General features: G+C 46.0%; 2 protein-coding genes across 10 annotated transcripts in view; both read right to left on the bottom strand.

Moving 5' to 3' along the window:
- Positions 1–12,773, bottom strand: part of GTF3C2 (general transcription factor IIIC subunit 2) — a 35,564-nt gene extending 22,791 nt beyond the window's left edge. For 2 of the 3 annotated variants that reach the window (XM_032301320.1, XM_032301319.1), the window contains exons 1-2: positions 11,943–12,773; positions 7,923–8,051 (exon numbers count right to left, since the gene is read on the bottom strand). The gene's annotated coding sequence lies outside the window, so the exon portion shown is untranslated. The remainder of the gene's footprint in view (positions 1–7,922; positions 8,052–11,942) is intronic. The other variant, XM_032301321.1, reaches the window with a different exon arrangement.
- Positions 12,774–16,925: 4,152 nt separating this feature from the next.
- EIF2B4 (eukaryotic translation initiation factor 2B subunit delta) lies at positions 16,926–22,233 on the bottom strand. 7 transcript variants are annotated; one of them, XM_032301335.1, is made up of 13 exons: positions 22,039–22,233; positions 21,632–21,675; positions 21,177–21,312; positions 20,743–20,955; positions 20,386–20,465; positions 20,099–20,190; positions 19,749–19,863; positions 19,470–19,546; positions 19,184–19,286; positions 18,823–18,950; positions 18,512–18,689; positions 17,290–17,470; positions 16,926–17,170 (listed from the first exon to the last, which is right to left on the bottom strand). In XM_032301335.1, exons 1-13 carry the CDS (start codon positions 22,067–22,069, stop codon positions 16,971–16,973), a joined length of 1,578 nt encoding a protein of 525 aa, XP_032157226.1. In that variant the 5' UTR covers positions 22,070–22,233; the 3' UTR covers positions 16,926–16,970. The 7 variants fall into 7 exon arrangements, with proteins under 7 accessions (XP_032157226.1, XP_032157227.1, XP_032157229.1 ...); XM_032301336.1 differs by having other exon boundaries at positions 20,743–20,952; positions 22,039–22,207; XM_032301338.1 differs by having other exon boundaries at positions 19,749–19,837; positions 22,039–22,207.
- Between the last annotated feature and the right edge of the window lie 14 nt (positions 22,234–22,247).

A 22,247-nucleotide genomic window follows, 5' to 3' on the forward strand; every position in this document is an offset into this window, starting at 1 on the left:
TAATTTTTAAATTTTTCAGAGATGAGCTCCTATTACGTTGCCCGGGATGGTCTCGAATTCCTGGGTCCAAGCAATCGTTCCACTTCAGTCTCCCAAAATGTGGGGATTATAGGTGTGAGCCACTGTGCCCATCCTAAAACTCTTTTTTTTTTTTGAGACAACGTCTTGTTCTGTCACCCAGGCTGGAGTGCAGTGGTGCAATCATGGCTCACTGCAGCCTGGACCTCCCAGGCTCAAGTGAACCCCCTACCTCAGCCTCCTGAGTAGTTGAGACTACAGGCATGTGCCACCATGCCTGACTAATTTTCGTATTTTTAAAATTTTTTGTAGAGACAAAGTTTCACCATATTGCCCAGGCTGGAGTGCAGTGGCATAATTATATACTCAAACTCCTAGACTCGAGATTCTCTCAACTTCGTCTCCCAAAATGCTGGGATTAAAGGCATAAACCATTATGCCTGGCCTTTTTTAATTTTTAAAAATTAAAATTTTTTTTTTTTTTTTTTTTTTTTTTAATAGACAGGGTTTCACCATGTTGGTCAGGCTGGTCTTGAACTCCCGACCTCAGGTGATCCGCCCACCTTCGCCTCCAAAGTGCTTGGATTACAGGCGTGAGCCACCATGCCCGGCTTTTTTTTTTTTTTGAGACAGGATCTCACTCTGTCATCCAGGCTAGAGTGTGGTTGTATGATTATAGCTCACTGCAGCCACTAACTCCTGGGCTCAAAGTATCCTCCCTCTCCAGCTTCCCAAGTAGCCAAGATTACAAACGTGCACCAATATGCCCAGATAAGTTTTTTATTTTTTTGTGCAGATTGGGTCTTGCTATTTTGCCCAGGCTGGTCTTGAATTACTAGCCTCAAGAGATCCTCCTTGGCCTCCCAAAGTGCTGGGATTACAGGCGTAAGCCACCATGCCTGCCGAGAAACCTTTTCCGCATTGAATAATTGACTAAATTGTCTTGAGTATCATTTTCTTCAAACCCAGAAAATGAGCTGTATAACCATGCACCAAAGTAAACTGAGATAAAACACTGACCACCAAACCCGAAACCTAAGCAACATAGAACTCTCCAAGAGCCCAGTTTTTGGCCAGAATAACCTCCTTGTCTGTGATAAAGGGGAAGAAATAGTTCCAATCCCAGGATGGAACCCCCCCATAAATCTATGTATGCCTCAAGGATAAACAATTCATCAGTCTCAGTGAACAGTGTGCTAATACAAATCTCATTAGAAATATAAAAGCTTCCAACTGTCTCCCTTGAAGAAGCTACAGTCTAAACAGATGCCTCTAAGGCAGGTGCTGAGGATATAACATGTACTAAAGATACATTATAACACTACCAAGGTAAATAAAGGTCAGTGAAAATCAATCTATATTTTCCTTTGATAAATAAGAAGCCCTGACAGAACTACCCCATTCAAAATTAGTCACAAGCAAAAAGGACCTATGCATAGATATTACAGAAAGAATAAAAAGGATATAAAGATAAAAAGTACCCTTTTGAAAAAGTGATTCCGAAAACAGAAGCAAATTTCCAACAGATATTCCTGCGCTTTCAAAAATCCCCAAGGGATTGGGAAATCCAAGAGCTAGGGTTTCAATGTCCCCTCCAAACCTCATGTTGAAATTTAACTGCCATCTGTAATAGTATAGATGTGGGACCTTTAAGAGATGATTAGGCCATGAGGGCTCCACCGTGACCAGTCAGATCAGTGTCATAAATGGGTGAGTTTAGGGCAGGATGCTATGGCTCACACCTGTAATCATTGCACTTAGGGAGGTGGAGGTGGGAGGATCGCTTGAGCCTAGGAGTTTGAGACCAGCCTGGGCAACATGACAAAATCCTGCCTCTACAACACAATACCAAAACAGGGCTGGGCACGGTGGCTCACCCCTGTAATCCCAGCACTTCGGGAGACTGAGGCAGGTGATCATGTGAGGTCAGGAGTTCGAGACCAGCCTGGCCAACATGGTGAAACCCTGTCTCTACCAAGAATACAAAAATTAGCTGGGCGTGGTGGTGCATGCCTGTAATCCCAGCTACGAGAGAAGCTGAGGCAGAATTGCTTGAACCCGGGAGGCGGAGGTTGCAGTGAGCAGAGATCACACCACTGCACTCCAACCTGGGCAACAAAGCAAGACTTCATCTCAGGGTGGTAGCGGGGAAACTAGCTGGGCATGGCGGGCAGCAGGGGACTTGTAGTCCTAGTTACTCAGAAGTGGGGGTGGAAGGATCACTTGAGCCTGGGAGGTAGAGGCTGCAGTGAGCAGGGATCAAATCCCTGCACTCCGGCCTGGGTAATAAAGCGAGACTCGGTCTCAAAGAACAAAAAAACAAAAACATGTATAACAGTAAACATAATATTTAAACTCATCCATTAAAAGAAAGAATAGGGCCATGTACAGTGGTTCATGCCTGTATTCCCAGCACTTTGGGAGGCCAAGGCAGGCAGATCGCTTGAGGCCAGGAGTTTGAGACCAGGAGCCTGGCCAACATAGCAAACCCCGTCTCTACTAAAAATACAAAAATTAGCTGGACATGGTGGAACACGCCTGTGATCCCAGCTACTTGGGAGACTGGGGCATGAGAATTGCTTGAGTTTGGGAGGTGGAGCTGAGATCACACCACTGTATCCCAACCTGGGCAGAGCGAGACACTGTCTCAAAAGAAAAAAAGAGGCTGGGTTCAGTGGATCACGCACATAATCCCAGCACTTTGGGAGGCTGAGACAGGAGGATCACTTGAGGTCAGCAATTCGAGACCAGCCTGGCCAATATGGTAAAACCCCATCTCTACTAAAAATACAAAAATTAGCCAGGTGTGGCAGGCCCCTGTAATCCCAGCTACTCAGGAGGGATTGCAGTGGCAGGAGAATTGCTTGAGCACAGAAGGTGGAGGTTGCAGTGAGCAGAGATTGCCCCATAGCACTTCAGCCTGGGTGACAGAGTGAGACTTCATCTCAAAGAAAAGAATAAAGATTTGGTTTGATTTTTCTTTTCTCTCTCTCTTTTTTTTTTTTTTTTTTTTTTTTTTTAAGACGGAATCTTGCTCTTGTCACCCAGGTTGGAGTAAAGTGGCCTGATCTCCACTCACTGCAACCTCCACCTCCCGGGTTTGGATTCAAATGATTCTCCCAGCTCAGCCTCCCCAGTAGCTAGGATTACAGGCACCCACCACCACGCCCAGCTAATTTTTGTATTTTTAGTAGAGATGGGGTTTCACCATGTTGGCCAGGCCGGTCTCGAATTCCTGACCTCAAGTGATCTGCCCACCTCGGCCTCATAAAGTACTGGGATTACAGGTGTGAGCCATTACACCCAGCCTGATTTAGCTTGATTTTAAACTATATGCTTTTCAAGAGATGCCTAAAACAAAATGACACAAAAAGCTGAAAATATAAAGATCAATTAAAATGTACAGGGCAAAATGTTAGCAAAAATAAAGGAGGAGTTTTGATGACAATAGCAAAGTCAAATTTACGGGGAAAATATGAAATAGAAATTAAGGGAGTACTATTTTTTTTGAGATAGAGCCTTGCTCTGTTGCCCAGACTGGAGTGCGGTGGCGCTTCTCTGCTCACTACAACCTCCGCCTCCTGTAAGCAATTTTCCTGCCTCAGCCCCCCAAGTAGCTGGGATTATAAGCATGTACCACCATGCATGGTTAATTTTTGCATTTTTTAGTAGAGACGAGGTTTTGCTACGTTGTCCAGGCTGTTCTCGAACTCCTGACCTCAAATGATCTGCCTGCCTCGGCCTCCCAAAGTGCTGGAATTACAGGTGTTAGCCACTGTGCCCAGCTCAAAAGGGAGTAGTTTATAATGAATAAAACTTCAAATCATATAGAAGATATCAATGTCATGAACATTTAAACATCAAATAATAGCATCAAAAGATAAAAAGCAAAATGTTCATGACATAGAACAATAACTTCTTTTAATCATTGACAAAGTAGTTAAGGACAAAGAAGACATAAATAAAATAAATATTCCCCCCTATATTGGTTCAGTTGCATAAAACAGAATCCTCTCCAATCAGTTCAAGCAGAAAGGAATTCATTACAGGGTATCAACTAGTTCATATCAGTAGTTCACTAAGTGTGGCCCTAGAAACAGCAGCATCACTATCACCTGCAAATTTGTTAAAATGCAAATTTCTAGTCCTACCTCAGACCTACCAAATTAGAAATCCTGGATGGGGTCAGCACCTTGTGTTTTAACAAGCCCTTCAAGGGATTCTGACACACACTCAAACTCAAAAACATTTGCATAAATGATCACTGGGAGGGTTGGGGGAAAAACAGTTGGTAGGAACACAAGTGCTGATCAAACTGCTAAGTTGCTCTTATTTACAACTGCTGGCTCAAGAACTGTATGCTGGGCTGGGCACAGTGGCTCAAGCCTGTAATCCCAGCACTTCGAGAGGCCAAGGTGGGAGGATCGCTTGAGACCAGTAGTTCATGACCAGTCTGGGCAATACACCAAGACTTCGTCTCTGCAAAAAAAAAAAAAAAATTTTTTTTAATTAGCTGAGGCTAGGTGTGGTGGCTCATACCTATAATCCCAGCATTCTGGGAGGCTGAGGCAGTGGATCACCCGAGGTCAGTGGTTCTAGACCAGCCTGGCCAAAGTGGTGAAACCCCATCTCTACTAAAAAATACGAAAATTAGGGAAAGAAAAAAAAAATCGGTCTTAGCTACTTGGGAGGCTGAGGCTGAAGGATCACTATGCCCAGGAGTTGAAGGCTGCAGTAAGCTATGATTGTGGCACTGCACTCCATCTCCACAGAGCAAGACCCTGTATCTAAAAATAAAAAATAACAGGCCGGGTACAGTGGCTCATGTGTGTAATACTAGCACTTTGGGAGGCCAAGGCAGGCAGATCATCTGAGGTCAGGGGTTCGAAACCAGCCTGGCTAACATGATGAACTCTCCTCTCTACTAAAAATACAAAAACTAGCTGGCCATGGTGGTGCATGCCTATAATCCCAGCTACTCGGGAAGCTGAGGCAGGAGAATCGCTGGAACCCAGGAGGCAGAGTGTGCAGTAAGCTTAGATCACACCACTGCACTCCAGTCTGGGCAACAGAATGAGATTCCATATCAAAAAAATAAATAAATAAAAATTAAAAAATAACAAAACATGGCTGGGCGCGGTGGCTCACGCCTGTAATCCCAGCACTTTGGGAGGCCGAGGCAGGTGGATCACGAGGTCAAGAGTTCGAGACCATCCTGGTCAACATGGTGAAACCCCGTCTCTACTAAAACTACAAAAAATTAGCTGAGCATGGTGGCGCGTGCCTGTAATCCCAGCTACTAAGGAGGCTGAGGCAGGAGAATTGCCTGAACCCAGGAGGCGGAGGTTGCGGTGAGCCGAGATCGCCCCATTGCACTCCAGCCTGGGTAACAAGAGCGAAACTCCGTCTCAAAAAAAAAATAAATAACAAAACATATGCTATGATGAGAAACCACCTGCTGAATCAAGAAGCTCCTACCACAGCCAATGGCTCCATAAACAAGTTGTGTCTGTAGTAATCAAGTGACCTAACTAAATGGGAAAGCTGCTTCTCTGGCTCCCAGAACCTTATCACTGCCAAAATCTGCACTAACAAATACATGCCTGCTGGTCTGCCTTTCTCCTCTCTAAAATCAGATTCAAATTTGAGTTCTCCAGGAGCACATCTGACTTGTAAAACCTAAATCATATTCAGAATCTTGGATGCAAAAAGTTCCAGAAAAGGAAATTTCTTACTTTCCAGGCTCTCAAATGGAGGCTGCTCATTCAGTCACATCCCACCTACCTCAGGGTTCAAAGTGGGATCAGTTTCTTCAATTCCTCTCCAATGCCACTTGCAGATCAGCAGTCCCACACACCCCCATCTTGTAAAAACCTTGTTACTTTGATGCTCAGAACATTCAGCTAAACCGCAGCTACTCGCTTTGTTATCACTCTCTGAACCTTGTCATCACCCAAACCTCTTAACCTCCAAAATCACTAAAACATCCAACTATCTGATCTCCCATCATTATAGCCAGACTGCTCAAACACTATCACTATTATTTATTCTCCAACTACATCAAGCCACTATCCCTTGATCGCTCCAATTTCTCCCTATGTCAGCCACATCCTATCTAGTTTAGATTTCTTCATTTCAATCAGGTACTTGTTGATATTCTTTCTGTCTTTTTGTTCCACGTGCTTAGCAAAACTCAATCCCTGATAGGTCCAACCATCCAACTCTTCCACATGTAAACCTAAGTTGCTGAGCACTGGCAATCTCACTTTCTCTCTAGTCAGCCCTTACATGCTCTCCCCTGACACATTATCTGATCCCCTGGTTCCCTGCAGGTAATTTTGCTTTTGATTTCCGAAAACAAAATCAAAGTCATTGGATGGGAGGTACTTCAACTTCTTGCCAAGGAAGCTAACACTCCCTGTCTCTGAAACCCTCTCATTCACTCTCTAACAACAAACCTTCCCCTTGTGTTCTAGCCCCATTCCCCCATCTCCTAAGAGAACTGGAGTTATTGTTTATCCATTTCCTTTCCATTGGCTCCTTCCAAGCAGCATTTAAATATGTTTATAATTCTCATCTTCACACATAACTATCCTTCACCCCATATTCCTCCTCTTCCTCCTCCCACTAATATTCTCCTCCTTTCTCTCACAGTCAAACTTTTAAGGGTTTTCTGTCCTTGATTATTTTGATTTCCCTGCATCATCCTAACAAGCATATTGTCCCCCAACTCATCAGTGAAGCTAAAATCATTAATAAACACTGTATCATTAATCCAATGGACACTTCTCAGCCTCATTCAACTTGACCTCTCAGCAGCTCCAACACTACTTTGTCGAAACATTCACTTTTCTTGATAAGCAATTCACGAGCAGCAAACTGCCGGTGTTTCACAAAATCCTCAATTTTTTACAGTTGTCTCATTCACAACTATTTGGCAGCTTTTCTGTTTGCAAACTCACCTCCTTTGTCGTTCCAAAGCATTCAATTTAGTTTTAGTTTGCTTTCTTTACTTTTTTAGAATTGTTTTTACAAAACTTTTACTTGATATAAAATACTATAAAGATAGCAGCAAAAGGCCAGGTGCACTGGCTCATGCCTGTAATCCCAGCACTATGAGAGGTGGGTGGATCACGAGGTCAGGAAATGGAGACCATCCTGGCCAACATGGTGAAACCCCACCTGTACTAAAAAGACAAAAATTAGCTGGGTGTGGCCACACATGCCTGTAATCACAGCTACTCGGGAGACTGAGGCAGGAGAATCACTTGAACCCAGGAGGCAGAGGTTGCAGTGAGCCAAGATCGCACCACTACACTCCAGCCTGGACAACAGAGCTAGACTCTGCCTCAAAAAAAAAAAAAAAAAAAAGCAGCAAAACGAACATCTATGGTTCAACTTAGTTTTTTTTTTTTTTTTTTTTTTTTTTTTTTTTTTACAACAGTCTTCCTCTGTCTCCCAGACTGGAGTGCAGTGGCATGATCTCGGCTCACTGCAGCCTCCGCCGCCCGGGTTCAGGCGATTCTCCTGCCTCAGCCTCCTGAGTAGCTACGATTATAGGCATGCGCCACCACGCCCAGCTAATTTTTGTATTTTTAGTACAAATGGGTTTCACCATGTCGGCCAGGCTGGTCTCAAACTCCCAATCTCAGATGATCCACCCACCTTGCCCTCCCAATCAACTTAGTTTTAATAGAAACAATAACTTTTTCATATTAAAAATTTCTTTCCCCTGTAACCCAGGCTGAAGTGCAGTGGTGCCATCACGGCTCAATGCCCCTTGATCTCCTGGGCTCAAGCGATCCTCCCATCTCAACCTCTCAGGTCGCGGGGATCACATGTGCATACCACCAGGCCTAGCTAATGTTTACTCTTTTGTAGAGACAGGGTCTCAACTATCTTACCCAGGCTGGTCTCAAACTCCTGGGCCCAAGTGATCCTCTTGCTTCAACTTCCAAAGTGCTAGGATTACAGGTTTACAGGATTACAGGTTACAGGTTTACAGGATTACAGGTTGAGTCACCACGCCCAGCCTATAACATATATATAAAGACAAAGCAACTGACATTAAAAAAAAAAAAAAAAAAAAAGCTGGGAGCCTGGACAACATAATGAAACCCCGCCTATAATTTTTTTTTTTTTTTGACACAGAGTTTTGCTCTGTTGCCCAGGCTGGAGTGCAGTGGTGCGACCTTAGCTCACAGCAACCACCACCTCCCCGGTTCAAGTGATTCTCCTGCCGCAGCCTCCTGATTAGCTGGGGTTATAGGCATGTGCCACCACACCAGGCTAATTTTTGTATTTTTAGTAGAGACAGGGTTTCACGGTGTTGGTCAGGCTGGTCTCGAACTCCTGACCTCGGGATCCGCCAGCCTTGGCCTCCCAAAATGCTAAGATTACAGGCCTCAGCCACTGTGCCCAGCCAAAAAATATATTTTTTAATAAGCTGGGTGTGGTGGCACATGCCTGGAGCTCTAGTTACTTGAGAGGCTGAGGCAGGAGGATCGTTTGAGCCCAGGAGTTCAAGGCTCCAGTGAGCTGTGGTTACGGGACTGTACTCCAGCCTGGGTGACAGAGCAAGACCTTGTCTCAACAACAACAATAACAACAAAAGTGAGAACCAATACAGTAACTCTTGGCAAGCATTCGGCTCAACTAGGAGAAGCAAACTGAGCAGGTCCACAGGGGAAAAACCTACAAGCTTCAAGGATTTACAGAGGAAATAGGGTATGTCGGTTAACATTAGGAGCTAGTTAAACAGAAATCTGTTGAGAGCTTCTATACGTGTCTTAAGGATTTTCTAGGCCAGACGCCGTGACTCACGCCTGTAATCCCAGCACTTTGGGAAGCCAAGACAGATCACTTCAGGTCAGGAGACAAGCCCAGCCAACATAGTGAAATCCCATCTCTACTAAAAATACAAAAATTAGCCAGGCTTGCTGGCAGGTGCCTGTAATCCCAGCTACTTGGGAGGCTGAGGCAGGAGAATCACTTGAACCCAGGAGGCAGAGGTTGCAGTGAGCCAAGATCATGCCACTACACTCCAGCCTGGGTGACAGAGAGAGACTCCTTAAACAACAACAAAAAAAAGGATTTTCTATATCAGTACACATATGTTTATCTCATTCTTCCTAATTGCTATATGGCATTCCATAGAATTATTTAGACAATCTCATTTAATGAACAATTGCATTAAAATACTATTAAAAACAATACTGCAATAAATATTCTAGTACAAATCTCTTCAATAATAATAAATTATTTTTCTAGAATAATCATCTGGACATGGAATTACCATACTACACTGAAGAATAGGCACATTTCAAAATTTAACAGATACTGCCAAACAGCTCAACAAAATGAAAACTATTTATGTATGTTAGTACCCATTTTATCACATCCTTACTGATCTTTTTAATTTTTGACAACCTGATAAGTGAAAGAATTCTTCCCTACTCTATTTATTTACACTAATAATTGGTGTTAGCAACTTCCTTCTATATATTGGACATTCATATGTCTTTTATGAATTGCCTGTATATATAATTTGCCTATTTCCACAGTTTTCTTTTCTCTATTGATCTGTGGAAGTTATTTATGCTGCTAGTAGTTTCTCTGCCTACTTTTACATTTGTTTGTAGTATTTCTTGCCAAACTAAAGTTTAAAAAAAATTTTTAAGAGTTTTGCTTTTGTTGTCCAGGCTGGAGCATAATGGCATGATCTCAGCTCACTGCAACCTGCCTCCCAGATTCAAGCGATTCTCCTGCCTCAGTCTCCTGTGTAGCTGTGCTTATAGTCACCTGCCACCATGCCCAGCTAATTTTTGAATTTAAACAAATTTTTTGTGTTGTTTTTTTTTTTTGAGACAGTCTCCATGTGGCCCAGGCTGGAGTGCAATGGCATGATCTTGGCTCACTGCAGCCTCCGCCTCCTGAATTCAAGCAATTCTCTTGCCTCAGCCTTCCAAGCAGGCAGTGTGCCACCATATGCAGCTAATTTTTGTATTTTTAGTAGAGACAGGGTTTCACCATGTTGGACAGACTGGTCTCAAAAGCCTGACCTCAGATAATCCACCTGCCTCAGCCAGCCAAAGTGCTGGGATTGCAGGCATGAGCCACCTCGCCCTAAACATAGTCTCTCTTTTTTTTTTTTTTTTTTTTCTTTTTTTTTTTTTTTTGAGACAGTGTCTCCCTCTGTCACCCAGGCTGGAGTGCAGTGACATGATCTTGCCTCACTGCAACCTCTGCCTCCTGGATTCAAGCAACTCTTCTGCCTCAGCCTCCTACATAGCTAGGATCATAGTCACACGCCTCCATGCCCGGCTAATTTTTCTATTTTTAGTATACATGGGGTTTCCTCATGCTGGCTGGACTGGTCTCGAACTCCTGACCTCAGGTGATCCAGTCCACTTCAGCCTTCCAAAGTGCTAGGATTGCAGGAACGAGCACCACACTCAGCTCTCTTATTTTCTTCTAAGAATTTTTCTAATTTTGGATCTTACATCTAGTTCTCTAGTTCATTTAGAATTTCGAGGATAAAAGATATGGGTATTTACTTGTTCAGCACTTATCTTCCCTACAAGTTTCATAAGATAGGGATCTTACCTGTCTGATTATTGTATTAAAACCTGGTACATGGTAAGTGCAATAATTAACTTCTGTTGACTGTGTAACTGACTCAAGGCACAAAAATCCTTTTAAGAAGGCACTTCTCATGGAAGGCAGCAGCAGGATGTGGTGGTGTATTTCCATGTATGATTTTATAATATAAATTTTGAATACACAGTAAAGGAATAGATGATCAGTAAATTTGTACTAGAGTTTATAAAATCTTACACTGCACCCCAAACTGTCTGGTTTCCTTGCTGCTCCAGGATGCCAGCCTGACCTACCCAGCCAAGAAAAAGTAATGACACAACACTGCACCTCAAATATGAAATTACTTTAAACAACTGATTGGCTTAATAAACTGTTTCCTACAGTTTCCTACGGTACAACCGGGGGTATGCAAAATAATTTTAATGGTACGAAAACAAACATTTTAATGACTAGTGCTTTTATTTCAACTTACATAAACTATAAGTAGTCCATAAAACCCAGAATTTCATTCATAATGCTTAGATCGAGATAAATGGATTTAAACTTTTTAAATAATTCAAAGAGAACTATTCAGAAAATAATAGTACAGTTGATAAGAAGGGATGGCAAAAATAGTGACGATGGCACAGGATTGACTTAAACTTGTATATGCCTCTGGGGCAAAAAGGTTTGTCCATACCCTATACATCCCTCCAACAAAGTTAGTTACCTCTGGCGGAGTTCAAGTCGCCACCTCTGCCTTCCCCAACAGACAGCCAACTTGCCACGGGACAAAAGGACTAGACGGAAACATAACTGGCCCTTGGCTACGCCAATGGCGTTGCAGCGCGCGGGGCACAACCCTCGGGGTTAAAGAGCTTCCTCGAAAAGGATGGGACACAGCTGAGATTGACCCAGAACCACTCTAGGGGCCATCACCTGCTCTTCTTCAGTCCCAGGCGTGAAGGCAGCTTTCTCTACTAGCCTGTGTGAGAGAGGAGCCCTGGTTTTTCTAAGACCAAGGACTACGGTAGGTTGGCCGAGTTCGAGGGACACTACATAAGCAGCGCCGACGGCCGGACACAGGCTGCCGCGTTACCGACACAGCGTGGGGGGAGGAGGGCAAAACCCGAGGCTTGCTGAGGGGGGGGGTGCACGGTGGCCACAGTAGTGAAGGTGCGGAGCATGATGGTGCTCTGTAAGAGCGCAGACGCTGAAAGGGGCGCTGCTGTGGCAGGGAGAAGAGCGGAGCCAGATTTTGTTCCCAATATCTTAGTGCTATGGTAAAAGAAGGGGGAAGAGTAATCGTGGGACCCCCCACACACCCGCAGTGGCGGTACACTCACCCTCGCCAAAGTCCTTCCGGAAGTCTAAGTTCGAAGATGGCGCCGCCTGTCTGGTCGCGATCTTATGACGAAATCTTGTTAGCTGCTCTTCTCTGACGCCCCCACCCCAGTGCACAAGGTAAACACGTGAGCTTGGTCGCGAGTCGGTGCCGCGCTAGTTTTCTCTTAGACTCTGTATTCCATAATGCAGTGCGGCCAGAGTCACCGAGCCCTCCGGAGCCGGCCGATTTCCAGGGCGTCTTCAGCGAAGCCGGGGACGCTGCAGGGCCTCATGGGAGTTTCAGTGTCAAAAGGGGAGATCGACGCCTGCGCGGCCAACGGGTTCCCACGCGGCCTCGACGGGAGCCGGGAGGAGGCGGACGCCCTACCCAGGCTTGCGCTCTAGATCGTTGAATCCTGCCTTTAAGGCCACATGGCCGCGCCTGTGGCCCTAGGAGCCGGCTGGACCTGAAAGTTTGTACCTGCAACCTGGCGGCGTACGAGGCCAAGACAAGTCTGGGAGACAAAGAAGTCCTCGCCGCCGGCCGCTGGAAAATGACTCCACCTTCTGCCTGTAGCGAAGTCAGGGATGGGCCAGAGAGAGCTTGGAAAGAGGACAGACAAGGAAGGGAAGGAGTAGGAGTAGAAAAGGATGGCTTTGGCTGAGCGTGGTGGCTCATGCCTGTAATCCCAGCACTTTGGGAGGCCAAGGCGGGGGAGGATCACTTGAGCCCAGGAATTCGAGACCAGCCTGGGCAACATAGTGAGATCCCGTCTCTTTCCTTTTTTTTTTTTTTTTTTTTTTTTTTTGAGACGGAGTCTTGCTCTTTCCCCAAGCTGGAGTGCAATGATGCGATCTCAGCTCCCTAGAACCTCCACCTCCCGGGTTCAAGCAGTTCTCCTGCCTCAGCCTCCCGAGTAGCTAGGATTACAGGCACACGCCACCAAGCCCGGCTTTTTGTTTTTTTAGTAGAGACAGGGTTTCACTATGTTGGCCATGCTAGTCTCGAACTCCTGACCTCGTGGTCTGCCGCCTCAGCCTCCCAAAGTGCTGGGATTACAGGCATGAGCCACCACGCCTGGTGAAACCCTGTCTCTATTTAAAAAAAAAAAAAAGGAGCCCTGGCTCGGTGACTCATGCCTGTAATCCCAGCACTTTGGGAGGCCAAGGCTGAGGGATCACTGAAGGTCAGGAGTTCGAGACCAGCCTGGCCAACTTGGTGAAACCCCGTCTCTACTAAAAATACAAAGCTACCCTACCCGGGTATGGTGGCGCACCTTTAGTCAGGAGGCTGAGGCAGGAGAATCGCAAAAAAGAGAAAAATGTGGCCTGAGGCCGGCAGGCTGTACTATGACAGTGAGCCCTGGCCTTGGTCCTTGCCCTTGGTCAGAGGTTTTGCCCCCATTCCTTTTTTTATTTTAATTTTAATTTTTTAATTTTATTTTTTAAAATTTATTTAAATAAAGACGGGGTTTCACCATGTTGGTCAGGCTGGTCTTGAACTCCTGACCTCAGGTGATGCGCCCACCTTGGCCTCCAAAGTGTTTGGATTAGAGGCATGAGCCACCGCGCCTGGCCTGCCCCATTCTGTCAAAGGTAGGTGAGATGCGGTGGAGGAGGAATGAATGCAACAGGTTTCTGTCTTTTCCTGAGGCATCTAAAAGCCATATAAATATCACAGGTCTCTTTTGCTGTTACCAAGACATGAAAAAAAAAATTTTGCAAGTTTCCCCATACCTGGAGGAGAGTGCAGGATGTATAAATGCGGAGAAGGAAGGGGTGGAGTAAACAAACCTTTCTCTGCCCAAGTAATCTCACCCATTAAATTCCCTTGGTTGTGCAATATATGTAAGAAAACTATCAGAGACAGCTAAGACCTAAAAGAGGGAGAAAGCCGAGAGTGGTGGCTCATGCCTGTAATCCCGGCACATTAGGAGGCTGAGGCAGGGGGATCACCTGAGTCAGTAGTTCGGAGATCAGCCTGGCCAATTTGGTGAAACCCCGTCTGAACTAAAAATACAAATTAGCTGGATATGGTGGCGCACACCTGTAATCCCAGCTACTAGGGAGGCTGAGGCAGGAGAATTGCTTAAACCTGGGAGGCAGAGGTTGCAGTGAGCTAAGATCGTGCCACTGCACTCCCACCTGGGCGACAAAGCAAGACTCCATCTCAAAAAAATGAAAATAAAAATAAAAGGGGGAGGAAGGGGACACCCAGTCCCATGAGCCTTCGACTCTGTCTTACCTAGCAATGCTTGTGTGATGGACAGCTCTCACTTTCAAGCATTTACTTCTGTAATGAACAAATCTGTCTCTTCATTCCTGTTTCCTTAGATTAGGCTATCTTTGACTTAAACTATTGCAATTTTTTTTTTTTTTTTTTTTTTTTTTTTTTTTTTTTTGAGATGGAGCCTTGCTTTGTCTCCCAGGCTGAAGTGGATCTTGGCTCAGTGCAACCTCTGCCTCCCGGGTTCAAGCAATTCACCTGCCTCAGCCTCCCGAGTAGCTGGGATTACAGGCACCTGGCACCACACCCGGCTAATTTTTGTATTTTTATTAGAGAAGATGTTTCAACAGGTTGGCCAGGCTGGTCTTGTCCTGATCTCAAGGGATCCACCCACCTCTGTAATCCCAAAGTGCTGGGATTACAGGCGTGAGCCACTGCAAATCTCTTTTTAAAGTAAATAATTATATTTATTCTGGAATAAGACATTCACATGGCTCAAAATTCAAAAGATACCAAGGGTATTTATAAGGTGAAGACTCCGTTCTGCCTCTGTCTCCAGCCATCCAGGCAATTAATCAGTTTCTTGTTTTCAGTCTAAGACATTTTATGTATTTATACTCAAATGTAAATACAGTTGTCTCTCAGTATCCATTTGTTGAGATTTGTTCCTGGACACTGGCAGATACCAATACCTGTGGATGCTCAAGTCTCTTATATAAAACGGCATAGTATGGCCAGGCGCAGTGGTTCACGCCTGTAATTGCAGCACTTTAGGAGGCTGAGGTGGACAGATCACCTGAGGTCAGGAATTTGGGGCCAGCCTGACCAACATGGCAAAACCCCATCTCTACTAAAAATACAAAATTAGCCAGGCATAGTGGCACATGCCTGTAATCCCAGCTACTCAGGAGGCTGAGGCAGGAGAACTGCTTGAAACTGGCAGGCGGAGGTTGCAGTGAGCCAAGACTCTGTCTCAAAAAAAAAAAAAAAATTAGGGTCGGGTGCAGTGGCTCAATCCTGTAATGCCAACATTTTGGGAGGCTGAGGTGGGCAGATCACAAGGTCAGTAGTTAAAGACCAGCCTGGCCAACATAGTGAAACCCCGTCTATACTAAAAATACAAACAAACAAAAAAAAATTAGCCAGGTATGGTAGTGTGCACCTATAATCCCAGCTAGTCGGGAGGCTGAGGCAGGAGAATCACTTGAACCTGGGAGGTGGCGGTTACAGTGAACCGAGATTGTGCCATTGCACTCCAGCTGGGCAACAGTGTGAGACTCTGTCAAAAAAAAAAAGTTCAATAAAACGCATACACATATACCCAGTAGATAACTCTCCATTTTAAGCCAACCAGTGATGGACTCACAATCTGGCCTCAACTTACTTTTGGAGCTTGATCACTCACATTAAACCTCAGTTCTAGCCTCATCATACTACGTGACCCTTTACACTGGCCACTCACTTTAAGGCCTGTTCTTTGTGTTCAAGTTTTTTTTTTTCTTCTCCCAACTGGGAAATTAGTTATCTTTCAAGGACTACGTTAGATGTGACCTGTGAAGTCTTCACCAATCTTTTGTTCATACTACTAGTGGGTTACCTCATTGCAGACAAATCTTCCTATGCCAAGGTAGGTGGTGCTCCTTAAATAGAGCACAAAAGTTAATGGCACATTCTCTGATCCAGACTGCCTGAGGTCACATCCTGGTTTAGCTATTGCCTAGCTGTGTTACCTAGGGCAAGTAATTTAACCTTTCTGTGCCTGAGCTGTGTTGCCTTGGGCAAGTAACTTAACCTTTCTGTGCTTCCATTATCTCATCTGTAAAATCACATTTACTTCATAGAGTTGTATTATTGTTTTTATTTTTAGAGATGGAACCTCGCTTTGTTGCCCAGGCTAGAGTGCAATGGCTCGATCTCGACTGACTGCAACTTTCGTCTCCTGGGTTCAAGCCATTCTCCTGCCTCAACCTCCTGAGTAGCTGAGATTACAAGCATGCACAATCATGCCCAGTTAATTTTTGTATTTTTAATAGAGACAGGGTTTCAGCATGTTGGCCAGGCTGGTCTTGAACTCCTGACCTCAGGTGATCCGCCTGCTTCAGCCTCCCAAAGTACTAGGATTACAAGCATGAGCCACAGCACCTGGCCTTCATAGAGTTGTATTAATCTTCCTACTTGGGTAGGAAAGGGTTCAGAACAGTTTCTGACACACAATAAGTATTTAACAAATGCTTATTTATAAAGTTAGGACTCTTTTTTGAGACAGGGTGGAGTGCAATGGCACAATCATGGCTTACTGCAGCCTCTACCTCCTAGGCTCAAGCAATCCTCCAGCTTCAGCCTCTTGAGTAGCTGGGACAACAGATGAGCACAACCATGCCCAGCTAATTTTTATTTTTTGCAGAGACAGGATTGCCATGTTGCCCAGGCTTGTCTCAAACCTCTGGGCTCAAGCAATCCTGCCTTTGCCTCCCAAAATGGTGAAATAACAGGAATGAGTCAGTGCATCCAGCCCAGGACTATTTGTCCTCATATTCCCCCTCATACCTAGTTAAGTGTCTGACATGTAGATGCTCAGTGAGTGACTGATGATTTGGGTAGTTTTTGTTCTTTATACTGACCTTCACATTAGCCCCGATGTACTGGCATGGAGCTAGTTACCTGAGAGGGTCTCCACAAAGGTCTGAGGTTAGTAGCAGGTGATAAAAGGGGTTGCGGAGTCTGAATTCCTAGCTTAGGTGGTGGAGATGCTAAAAGAGAAACAAAGGCAGCAGAGTTGCTGAGGATAGGGAGTATGGCATTTATTAACCCCGTTTCCCCCTCACTGGTCACTGCTCTTGACTCGTAGGACAACAGGTACAGAACTGCAAGGGATCATCCCCAGCTCCGTGATCACCAAATCCACAAGCTCTGGAGGAGTTACATCATAAACTAGATTCAACAACCGCAGGGATGCGTAGTTCTGCCAGTTAGCCAGCGTGACATGTTCTCCCCGCTTATACTGCAGATCATCAGGGTCATCTGCAATGGAAGGTGTACCCATTATGTTCTTTCAGAAAAGAAGTTCCAGTTTAACCACCCCTCTCCCTCTCCCTCAAGTCTTAACAGGTAGCTGGAGGCTTCTCTTCTGCCCTCCTTACCTAGCTCATTAGAGACAAAGGCATCAGTCTGCACACGCTCACAGAACTTGTATGTTTCACAGCAAACCAGCACTGGCACATTATGGGCTCGAGCCACCAGGGCCAACTGTGCTGTCCCTACCCGAGACATCACAGACCCATTAGCCAAGAGTGCATGAGCTCCCAATAGCACCTTGGAAACCTGTTTGTTTCACAGGAGAAGGGGAAGAAAAGAATGTCATTGTTGTACCAGCGCAGAATAAGGTCCCCTACTTCCAGGAAAGCAACATTAAGACAATTAATAAAAACCTGTGAAAAGAAGGGAAGGAAAAAGAGACAAGTAATAAATCTTAATGATGGCTTTTCTTCTGTGAAAACACCTTAATGATGGTTCTTCTGTGAAAACACCTGCCCACTGACCCACCAAATCTCCCACAGGAACACTAAACTTTGAAGTTACTTTTGTCCTGTTCTCTCTTCATGGTTGCTAGTTTAATGTGATGACAGTGTAACACGGTGTCAGTGTTTTTCCAATTAAATACAAACAGGGCTATGTAATTCTTTTTTTTTGACACAGTTTCACTCTGTCATCCAAGCTGGAGTGCAGTGGTGCCATCACAGCTCACTGTAGCCTCAACCTCCTAGGCTCAAGTGATCCTCCCACCTCAACCTCCTAAGTAGCTGGAACTACATGCACATGCCACCATGCCCAGCTAATTTTTTATTTTTTGTGGAGACAAGGTCTCATAATGTTGAGTACGCTGGTCTTCAACTCCTGGGCTCAAGTGATCCTCCCGCCTTGGCCTCTCAAAGTGCTGAGACTGCAGGCATGAGCCCCAGCGCCAGACCAGGACTATATAATTCTAATATTTCTAAATAACTGTGGCTGGGCACAGTGGCTTATGCCTGTAATCCCAGTACCTTGGGAGGCCACCGCAGGGGGAACTGCTTCAGCCCAGGAGTTCCAGACTGGGCAATATAGCAAGATCCCATCTCTACAAGAAAAATAAAAAATTACATGGGCATGGTGGTGCACACCAGTAGTCCCAGCTACTCAGAGGCTGAGGTGGGAAGATCACTTGAACCCAGAAGGTCAAGGCTGCAGTGAACTATGATCATACCACTGTACTCCATCTTGCACAAAAGTTACAAAACAAAACTGTAACTTTGGGAAGGTGAGATTATGTCTATACTACTGCCCCTTTTTACCTCCAACTTTGGAGTCCTTTTCTTCTGTACTCACCTCTGGGAGCACATAGGAGGCTGCAGGAATCAGCAGGTAGGAGGCAGGGACCCCAGCACGGACTAGAGAACGAAGCATGTGCCTTCCTTCCAGCCGTGGCCGGCTGTCCACCACTACCACCCGAAACCGCCGGCCTTCTATCCAAGCCTCCTGAAGAATTCTTGATACCAGAGATGAGCTAGAGTAAATGAAGAGGAGGATTCAGTTATAAATGTCACTAACTGATGACTAACTTGTTCCCAAAGGCAAATGGGTAATCCTTCTTCAGATCATTCCAACTCCCCAATTTGCTTATAGGGTCTGGACCATACCATCCGTATACCAGGATCACATCTCCATTACTGATCTTCTTGTAAGCAAAGCGTGAAATTGCCTGAGCTGCAAGCACAATCTTCTCTTGCACATACCGATCAATGGCTGCTTGAAGTTCTGACTTGGCCTAAATGGAGTAAAATGTTTAATGAATAAGAAAGGAACTCCTTTCTAATGATGATCATGCCAGGTGCTTGAACATGTGTATAATGACAAAGATGGCAGAAGGCAGAATGCCCAAACCCTTCCTTAACCCTTGACCAGCGCAAAAAAGGCTTATGTTGGCCCTCCCCGGAGTTCTGAACATGTTTCTTAATTCTACCCATGGTGCATGCCTTCCTCATTTCTCATACTCATCACCTCCTCTTCCCGCTTGGAACTGCTCACACCGGTGATTTCCTTGTTAAGAAACTTTATGGCGTTGTGCATGCTCGCTGACAAGGGACGGCACTGAGTCAGGAAGCTATAATGCAATAGCAATACCTTACTTCTGTGCAACTCTGCACAACTAACAAAGCTTTCACATTTAAAAAAATGTCTTTGAAAAGAAAATAAAACAAAATGAAAACAGAGATAGGAAAGCAGGAAAAAGTACAGGACAAAGATTGGGTGAGGTGGGAGTGGACTTAAGAGTGGTTGTTCCTACCTCATGTAGGGTTTTAGTTTATTCACTAGATCCCTGGAGAGTTCTTCATTGGGCGGTGTTGTGTAATCCTGAATCACCTACAGAGTACACAAGTTGATCTGCAAAATGCCCCTTAATAAAGACCTCTGAAGGGAGATTAGGGGTAAGCTTCACTGAGGAAAATGTTCTGAGGGTGGGAGTATTCCCTCTGTCCCCCAGAGATGACCTTGGGTGACAGAAGCTGGGGTAGTGTTGGGGGAGTTGGGGTTGGATCATAAGAGAGAATAGGATGGAACATACCTGCTGCAAGGCACGAAGCAGGGCAATACACCGGGCATTGGAGCCACTGACCAGGCCCTGGGAGTACTGCAGGCCGAGTCGCACCATGGCTGGGTGGATCACAGAGGATGGGATGCTGATGGGATGGCGGTGTCACATACTTTGAAAGGGAGCTTGAACACCTACTGCCCACCTGCCCCTGATGAAAAGGAACTTCCTTCACTAGCACAGATCTCCCCAGTTCCTCTAGAGTTCTGCGTTGGGTTCATACTTCTTCCCACAGAGCCAATCTCAGATTACTATTCACTTTCAATACTGACTTACTAAAACTCCTCAGACTCAAAAGTTATGACAATGTCATAGGATCCTACCTCATAAACTGGGTTAGAGAGTTTTGTCTGCTGTACTGGGGTAGGTGAGAGAAGAGACTGACTTTGGATCCATAATCCTTTCGTGTAGGAACCTAGACAAAACAGGGGAACAGCACCAATGGTCCAGAGTTTTAAAATGTTGGGATAAAGCTGGAAGGGAAGTGAACAGTAACACTACTCTGACCCAAGCACCCATCCTTCTCCAAGGTCTCTGTTCCCAGCACATTTCCCCACTCCAGTCCCTTTCTCTAGGCTCTCTCTAGCCAGGCAGCAAACCCACTTCCTACCTGCTGACGCTCTGGTTTTTTAACAAGCCTTCTCAGAAGTAGGTCATCAACCTGAGGGTACTCAGGGAGATGCTTCACTCCTGAAAGATAATGATCCTGTTTTCAGGACACTGTAGGTCTTGAAATGGGTAATTTGCTCTTAGGGTATAAGGGGCATCAAGAAAAACAGGATGAGGTGGGGGAAACAGGAGAATAGGATAGATAAGGAAATAGGGATAGGGTGATGGGGTTGTGGGAAGAATTCAGAACTCTGGGTCCAAAGGTGAGAATGAGAGGGGAGAGCTGTTTTATTACAGGGCAGCCTGAGCTGGTGTTAGAATTAGGAGTAAGGGAGGTCTTAAAATGAAGGGAAAATACCTGAGGGGGTTTCTCCAGCTCTGCTGGAGGTGGTGGGGCAGGCCTTAGGAGGTGGCCCTCCTTGTTCTTTTCTTGCCTGTTTCAGGGCCCGCTCAGCCTCCTGCTTGGCTCGGCGCTCAGCCCGAAGTTCAGCCTTACTCCGACTAGCTGGAACTTTCTCCCCAGGCGTACCCAACTGAATGCCCGATTCTGGCAGTTCTCTGGTTGGGCCTACTAAAAGCATTAAAAAAAAAAAAAAAAAAAAAAAAGGTGTGCAAGCTATCTGCAGGCAATATCCGTGCCCTAGCCAAAAACTAGCTTCTCTCCTTGTTTATCTAAATCTCTTTGCTTTACACACTTGCTCAAACCAACTTTGTCTGTCTCTCCCTTCTCTCTCCCACCATATCCCTCTACCAGCTCCACATCCCAGCCCTTTAAAAAAAAAAAACCTGCACCTTGACATTGGGCTGCAGATACAGCAGAGCCAGTTTCTGGTTCTGCCACCTTTTCCTCCTTCCGTTTCTTCTTCTGCTGTTTCTTTTCCTTCCGAAGCTGCAGCTTCTCTTCTTTAGTCATTTCTCTCCCCACTGCCTGAGACACAGACATAGGATACTGCTCTTCCCCAACAATTCCAAAGGGGAACAAACACTATTGGATGCTTACAAGATTTCCACGATTTAAAATCCCTAGTTCCCCCTAACTTCTACAAGCTACCTGTTACAAGTTTACATCCCGAGACTGAAGTTTCTCCTCCAGGGACAGAATCACATATCGCTAGGGTTGCAAGAACTCTGTAAAATTGTCTGGTTTACTGAGAAACTGAAACGGGATGGGAGCTGGGGCGGAATAAAGCTGGCATAGCCTCCTGCGTAGCGCTTCGCTGGCAGCTTGGGAGGGAAGCCTCACTTACCCCAGGCCCAGGGGGAAGCTCCGCCTTCATCCCGGATCCCGAGTCTGCATCAGAAAACAGGGCACAAAGTGAGCCAGAGAGACTCCGGGAGGGTTTGGGGGCACTCGTACTCGGCGCAGCCGGCTGCTGGGTTGGCATGACCACGGCTCCGCAGCCAGGCGCGAGGCGAGCCAGGGATTCGCGTGGGGACGCACTGCGCGGCGGATCAAAGGAAAGGAGAGGTCACCGACCCTCCTTACAGGAACCAGCCGGTGCAGCGGCGCGGAACTGCGCTCGAGACTGTGTAGACCGGAGCCCAGCGTGACGCCGGAAGGGAGCGGCGGGGCCCAAAAGCTCTCAGGGCCCGGCACTAGTTGTCCGAAGCTCGTCGACCCCGTACCAGTAGGCAGGCCCGGCCCTTCACTCACCCTCGCGAACAGCCACGGCCACGGCAGCCATCGCCCTCAGTCCTAGGCTCCGCCCGCTGCGGTCACGAAGCCGCCCCGCTGCCTGGCTCCGCGGCCGCTGGGTCTACAGCGCCACCTGGGCGGGAGGCTGAGCCACCGAAGCGAAGCGTGCAGCTCCAATCGGACTACAACTTCCGATGGACCATGGGGCCCCGCTCCGCCCCCGCCCC

Source organism: Sapajus apella, unplaced genomic scaffold (genome assembly GCF_009761245.1).
Source record: "Sapajus apella isolate SASKATOON/1434 unplaced genomic scaffold, GSC_monkey_1.0 scaffold44, whole genome shotgun sequence".
Classification (NCBI taxonomy): Eukaryota; Metazoa; Chordata; class Mammalia; order Primates; family Cebidae; genus Sapajus; species Sapajus apella.

Coding starts and splice junctions, on each gene's coding strand:
- EIF2B4 (XM_032301332.1), bottom strand. CDS start 21,769: ATGCCAACCCAGCAGCCGGCTGCGCCGAGTACGAGTGCCCCCAAACCC. Junction 20,466..20,742: donor AGCTGGAGAAACCCCCTCAG/GTATTTTCCCTT, acceptor ATTATCTTTCAG/GAGTGAAGCATCTCCCTGAG. Junction 20,191..20,385: donor AAAAACCAGAGCGTCAGCAG/GTAGGAAGTGGG, acceptor TGTTTTGTCTAG/GTTCCTACACGAAAGGATTA.